Source organism: Solea solea, chromosome 14, assembly GCF_958295425.1.
Source record: "Solea solea chromosome 14, fSolSol10.1, whole genome shotgun sequence".
NCBI classification, from domain to species: Eukaryota; Metazoa; Chordata; class Actinopteri; order Pleuronectiformes; family Soleidae; genus Solea; species Solea solea.
Genome location: NC_081147.1, coordinates 7,490,159 through 7,496,683, shown reverse-complemented (window position 1 = coordinate 7,496,683; position 6,525 = coordinate 7,490,159). Strand labels below are relative to the sequence as shown.

General features: G+C 38.3%; 1 protein-coding gene across 1 annotated transcript; it reads right to left on the bottom strand.

The window, feature by feature from the left end:
* Window positions 1-1,015: 1,015 nt before the first annotated feature.
* LOC131472523 (pancreatic secretory trypsin inhibitor-like) lies at window positions 1,016-4,208 on the bottom strand. The gene is made up of 4 exons (XM_058649806.1): window positions 3,977-4,208; window positions 2,526-2,626; window positions 1,363-1,469; window positions 1,016-1,206 (listed from the first exon to the last, which is right to left on the bottom strand). The coding sequence occupies exons 1-4, from the start codon at window positions 4,023-4,025 to the stop codon at window positions 1,155-1,157; spliced, it is 309 nt and encodes a 102-aa protein (XP_058505789.1). The 5' UTR covers window positions 4,026-4,208; the 3' UTR covers window positions 1,016-1,154.
* Window positions 4,209-6,525: the final 2,317 nt, after the last annotated feature.

Sequence of the window (6,525 nt, the reverse complement as noted above, 5' to 3'; positions counted from 1 at the left end):
TCCTCATTGTACACACTTGTTAATACCACCTCGCCCATAAAAGAATGATACAAAAGTAAATGTGGTTTGCCGTTAAGCCCCTCAAACATATTTTGCTCCCTCTCTTTTAACTTTATATGTCTAGTAAAAATGATTGAGTACAGAAATTGTGAAGAAGTTCTACTGCAATACAACAGAGGAAATTGGGTAAGTGTGTATGTTTTCTCCAGGTTCTCCGGCTTCCTGAAGGTCAGAGGTGGTACAGGTCACAGGTCACAGGTCAACAGGTCACACTGGACACTCAACTGGATGTCAGTGACGAAAACCAAAATTTGCAAAATTTGCAAGAATAATTGCTTTGTTATAATGGCAACTGGATATTTGGCAAATTATGAAGTGTAATGCCTGAGTAGGACCAGTAGATGGAGCCAAGTGATTAACATGATTCTTAACTGGAGAGGTTCAAACAAATGCATGGTCTGCATGCGTCGTCATACTTAGCTGGAGGGGACACAGCCATTATAGATTATAGAAAAGACATTTACTCGTCCAAAAACAGTCTGTCTGGATATCAGAGACAAATTCCAATTCAATCTTATTATGATTAGTTGGGAGATAATTGAGAACTTGGTTTTATTCTAATCTAAATATGTCGACAAAATATAGTATGTTGTTTTGCTGCATCATTCAAATTAGTCACAAGAAATGTATCCCAGTTGGTTTAAAACCAGAAAACTGACTGAACAAAAGTAACAAATGTTCTTGTGCACATATGTACACGTGTGTGTGTGTGTGTGTGTGTGTTTATTTACTTGTATATAACATGCCCTCCCCTTTTTGTGCAAGTCACACTATTTGTCAATCTGTACTTGCTCATACGTCATGATTTTCCGGAATTAAAATAGTTTTACTTGACAGAATCTAAAATATTATCACCAACATTACACACTGCAGCTTTAATTGCAAAAGTACCTTTGTGGCCCTGCAGTGGGCAGACGCTCACACTGTTCTAAACCAGTAATAACACAGGACACTGTTGCAGTTAGAGACTTTACTGAAAGGGAAAGATACAGGGAATGAACATAACCTGTCACCTACACAGCCATACATTTATCTCTCTCTCTCTCTGTTGAGATCTCTAGCTCTAGAGTTCTATCTTTGCATCTCTGTGTCAGTTAAGAATGGCACAGCCCTTTGGAGGCGATTTTCACATTCTTCTTCTCTTTTCTGTAGTAAAAAAAACACAGAACAGACCATTGTGATTAACAACTTACATATGTGTGTGTGAGTGTGTGCGTGTCTGCGTGTGCATGCGTGTTCGTGTGTGCATGCGTGTGTGCATGTGTGTGTGCGTGCGTGTGTGTGTGTGTGTGTGTCACATGCCTGTTTTGTTGGCAGAGAACACACTCTGTGCTGTAGGTCTCCCCATCATTGCCACATACTGGATCAAACTCCTTGGTGCAGGAGCCATCATACTTCTCACAGGCAGGCTGGACACACACAAGCAGTCACATGGTTATTGACTAGACAGACAGACAGTATATTATTCTGTCCACCGCATTTATAACAATGAATGTGAAAAACACTTGTTTTATGATGGTTTGGAATACTAAATGTATTCATGAAACAGGAACAGATGGGACCAAGGGTTGGATCTATTCAAGACAAATTCTTTATTCTTTAATGTCTTTAAATTGCACAGTGCATGATAATGTTGATATATTGTATATTAAATTTCCGTTATGTTGCTAAATGATATTACAGCTATTGTTATTGGATTCTTGCCCAGCTCTTCACCAGATTCAGCAAACTGCTAAAAAGACGAGTGAATGACATGTAAAGACACGCTTTTATTTTGTATCACATGGTGTACCAAGGAATCCGTTTTCAATGGTCGATCACACACAATAGCTTACATTTTCAGCTGATACATGCAGTAACTTCTTCCACTTATTTCACCAGTTTTCCATTTCTTAAAGCCCCTCAGAGCGTCTCACTCAACATGAGCATGTACCAAGTAAAAGAAAGTATCCAGCATGTCCATGTGGCCCTATAAGGGTTATATTCAGGCTGACAATATTGGTCCCAAGTGGGTTTGTCTGTGGTTTCCATGGTGGCCACACCCATGTTTGCCATGTGGGGCCCATGTTTCTAAAAAGCATATGGGATCTGCATAATTTGCCCACTTCAAGCCCATGCCCACTTAGAATCCTCTTCCAGGCTAGTCTGGAAGTTAGTCAACACAGGTGGAGCCGCCATAGAAACCACAGACAAACCTGCTCAGGGCCCTATAAGAGTTTATCAGCTGTGGATGAATGGATTCAGGGCTGCTCATAAATCATTTGGGCCTGCAGTGCAGATTAACCAGGGTTGATTACACATACGCCAAACGTTGTTTTAAGACAAATGAACCTGGTTAAGGTTGGCATGAATTTGATAAAACCCTGAAGGAAACTGAGGGAAACTATGTCTCTGCTGCAGTAACAGGTCTATGTGGCAGTTTGTAAAGCAATAGATAAAACTTGCATCAGATCTGACAGTCTCACCTCTCTGGGTTCAATCAGAGCTTTTTGTTGTTCTTCTTCAAACATCATCGTCGCATCGCCGTCTGCAACCTGAGTTGCAGTCTCATATTCTTGGAACAGGCCTATGAAGAAATATATACACACAATAGTCTTACTACAGCTTGGAAGGACACTCTCACCTGACCTTATACACTGAATTAAAAAAAAAAAAACCTAAACCAAATTCCAGTCTCAACCCATAAAGTTATGTGGTTTTTGTCGTGCGTTAACAACTGTAATGGAAAGTGTTGTGCTACACCCTGCCCTCCGGTCTCACTGGCGACTGCACGTAAATGTAGTTTCTCCAGCTTGGAAGACGGCTCTTTCTGATGAAAACGAGGTTGTAGCTTGTTGTCTACATCACCATGATTCAAAATATGTCTCGCATAAGTTTCAACAACGTTTTGTTTTAATGTTATTGATCACGGACGTTTGAATTTGGGAATATCTTTCCAACCTTAACTCCTTTGGTGGTGATACATGGGAGTGATACTAATATTATTAATTAACGATGCTGATGAAGTCACAGAAGAGAACTAAAGTGTCTAAAGTGTTAGTGGTTGGGGTTAAAGTTACTGGACGTGTTCAGGGTCATGTTTGCCTACTTGCAATTAGATCATTCACAATTCACCTGTACAGGTTTCGCACAAACCAACATTTTATGTTGAAAAATCACGCATGGACACAGAAAGTGTGACCTGTCCCCGCGAGTGTTGTCCATTGCCAGAGACGAGGATGTTCTCCTCAACAGCGATTTCTGAAGTATAGGCCTTGGCACACACTGGTGGATTTGGGGGTATAAAGTTTTTGAGTTATGCTGCTTGCTGATAGATGAGTGTAATAAATGCAGAAGTAGTCTTTTTATCATTTATCATATTATTTGTTTTTTTATTTATTCATTGATTTATTTATATCACTGCCATGTCTTTATCTCAGCTCTTTTAGTCCTCAATACGCAGTATCTGTGTGGCATGGCAGCCTGAACCAGACCTTATCTATCGTGAGAAAATAACAGCTGAGAAAAATAATGTGACGCAACAATTCCAAACATGCACAGTTTTACTTCTATTCCTCACTCTTTTCTATTAAATCGACTGAATTGATGGTGAGTTTAGAGCATAGTTGTGCACAGTCACATCATTTTCTACATGAAAATGAATTTCAGCAGCTTTAGTCTTTTGTTGTTTTATACTGTGATCAGAGACTGGCACCAATCTGTCAAATTAATCTATGTGAACAATACATAGAGTAAGTACGGCGATATAAAATGTCTATATCTTTTTTAATGTATAAAGACCAGTTTTTTTTTTATCTCTATACAACAAGAAACCAACCTCAGAAACAAAAGAAAAGTTCTTCCACTTTCAGTGGTTTCAACATGCAAAAACGTTCTTGAGAGAAATGTCTTTACAGTGACATGTTCAAAGACTCACCCAACACAGAGAGCAACAGCACAAACCGCAGCAGCACAGGCAGCTTCATGTTGTCCAATGTAAGGAAAACAGGTTTGTGTTTCACACTTTTCCTTTTCCTCGATTGCACAATCTAGCCCACTGACCATGTGACATCCAAGACCACACCAGTGGATACTGCTACTCAGTAAAGTCTACAAATATCCACTTAGCAGTGGACAAATGGAGACATGAGCAGGCTGATGTCAACATTATACTCAAAAACATCCAAGTTTCCAAGATGCAAATGATTAACAGATGAAGTATTTAGATGAAAGGCAACAACTTCATTCCATTCACTCATGTTAGAATAAATGGGGACAAAGATTACCTGTTAATTGTTCATTTATTACCATCATACTCATTGTACTTTGATCACAAAAGAGACTGGTCAGCAGATCCTCAGGGCATATGATTATATGATGCTGAATATTCTTAACTTCATCTGACAAATGTACAAAGACAATAACAGTTTAACTGGGATAAACATTAATTGGAAAACACTCATGGTCTGTCTCTCAAATTTTCTCTGTGCACTGCAGTGCAATTTGTATTTAGATTTTAAAATAAGATTATGCATAAACTAAGCAGGAAATCAAAAAGGTCAACATTGTCAAACAAAGATTTCTTTGAAAATGTAAAACATTTGTGCACTTAGCAGCATTTATCATGTTTCTGAGAACAACAATGTATAAACGTAAATAATAACAACCAGTCCATTGATTGAATAGTAATCACTCAGTGCTGAGTATTAAGAATAAACAGAAGGGCAGTGAACTACAATGCACTGATTGTGATTAATCACTGATTTAACTTACAACAACAAGCACAGACTCATATCAAGCACCAGCAACTCTGCATGATTACGTTTCTGTTCAAATACTGCAGGTGGATCCATGGGCTGATCTTTGAGATGGTGTTGGAACATTAACCCTCAGTGAGGTACGTGAGCAGTTTTTATGATTACTATTTTGACTTTACAGAGGCTAAATGGGCTGCTATTATTTGTGTTATTAAGTATAATGTATGATTATCTCTTTATCATGTATATTGGGGATATTTCCTTATTTCATTGTCCAAGTTGCACCAATGCAAATATATGTCATGTAACATTAAGGAAACTGAGCTGGAACAGAAACAGTTCCCATTTGTAAACCGTGTCAGCTGCAGCAGTCAAGATAAGAGGAGCTAAACTGAAGTTACATATCTGCCACTTTTCCCTAATCTGATCAATAAAGTTCAATAAATCAATCAGTCTTCCATTACGCATGATATTTTAGGTTGATCCGTATCATGGCTGTCTTGCGTATAACCTGCACCTGGTTGGTGGATTGGTTTTGCACATCAGACATTTATACGACACTTCCGCAAGATTTAAGTCAAGAAAGAGTCACTTACAACTGGCTGTGCTGTGATCACCTCCTGCACCTAGGGTCTGCAAGAGCCATGCGGCACATGCTCTGTAAAATATGTCATGAAAAAGGGATTTTAGCCACTTAAGAAAAGGCTCACAGAACAAAATATAGATTGATTGTAACAAAAGCTTGCTTAGTTTCTGATTGCTCAGAAACTAAGCAAATCAGGCAACAGTGGACCAACAAATCATGTGTCACTGTTTTAAAAGAAAATTAGTTCAGAAACAACTTGTTCTTTGAAGAATTATTATTATTATTATTGTTATCAAGTTTATTGAATTGGGACAGCGCACATTAATCAAGAGATCAGCAAAAGCATCACTGCTAAATCTTCATAAACCCAATAGTGATTTAGTTAAAAGACAGTTGAGAATAAAATTGTGGAGCTTATTAATCAGCAGCAGAGGTTGAATGAGATATAAATATAAGACTGAGGGTGATTTTATTGGACTGCAGTAGAAATCGAAGTGGAAGAAGAGGTAGAGCAAGAAAACCAAAACAATGTCACACAAGAAGTGAGAATTGCTGGGCCGATCGCCCAAGAGAATCAAGAGAAACTATTGTGCTGAGAGTTAACCAGCTGACTGAGGTTGATAGAGATTTTAGGGACCTATATGTATCTCATAGAATTAAATAAGTGATGCTATAAATCCCTGGGAAAGATATCTTTAGTGCTCAAGTTTTATGAATAATTTCCTGTGATATTAACCCTGTTTCATAAATATGTAACTTGTAGAAAGCATTGAATGAGGTCTATGCCCCTAAAAGTAAGGTAGCACATTTTCATTTCTGTATCTATGATTCCACATGATACATTAAGGTTTTTGAACAGATTACCTCATAGTTTTTGAGCTCCTGGCACCATTGCATTTACTAATATGGTAATTAAGCATGTGTGTTGCAGACTGTGTGGTTTTTGTGTACCACTTAAGTCAGAACCGCATGTGCACAGTTACAGCACTACCTGTTGGTAACCTTAAAGCAACAAAACTAAATCAATTATTAATAGACGCATGTAGAGGAAGTCACGCAGTAAATGCAGGTTGTTGTCATTGGGTACACAGTGGTTACAGAACAATGAATTTTCCACTTTCCACAACAGGTTGGGTCAACTGT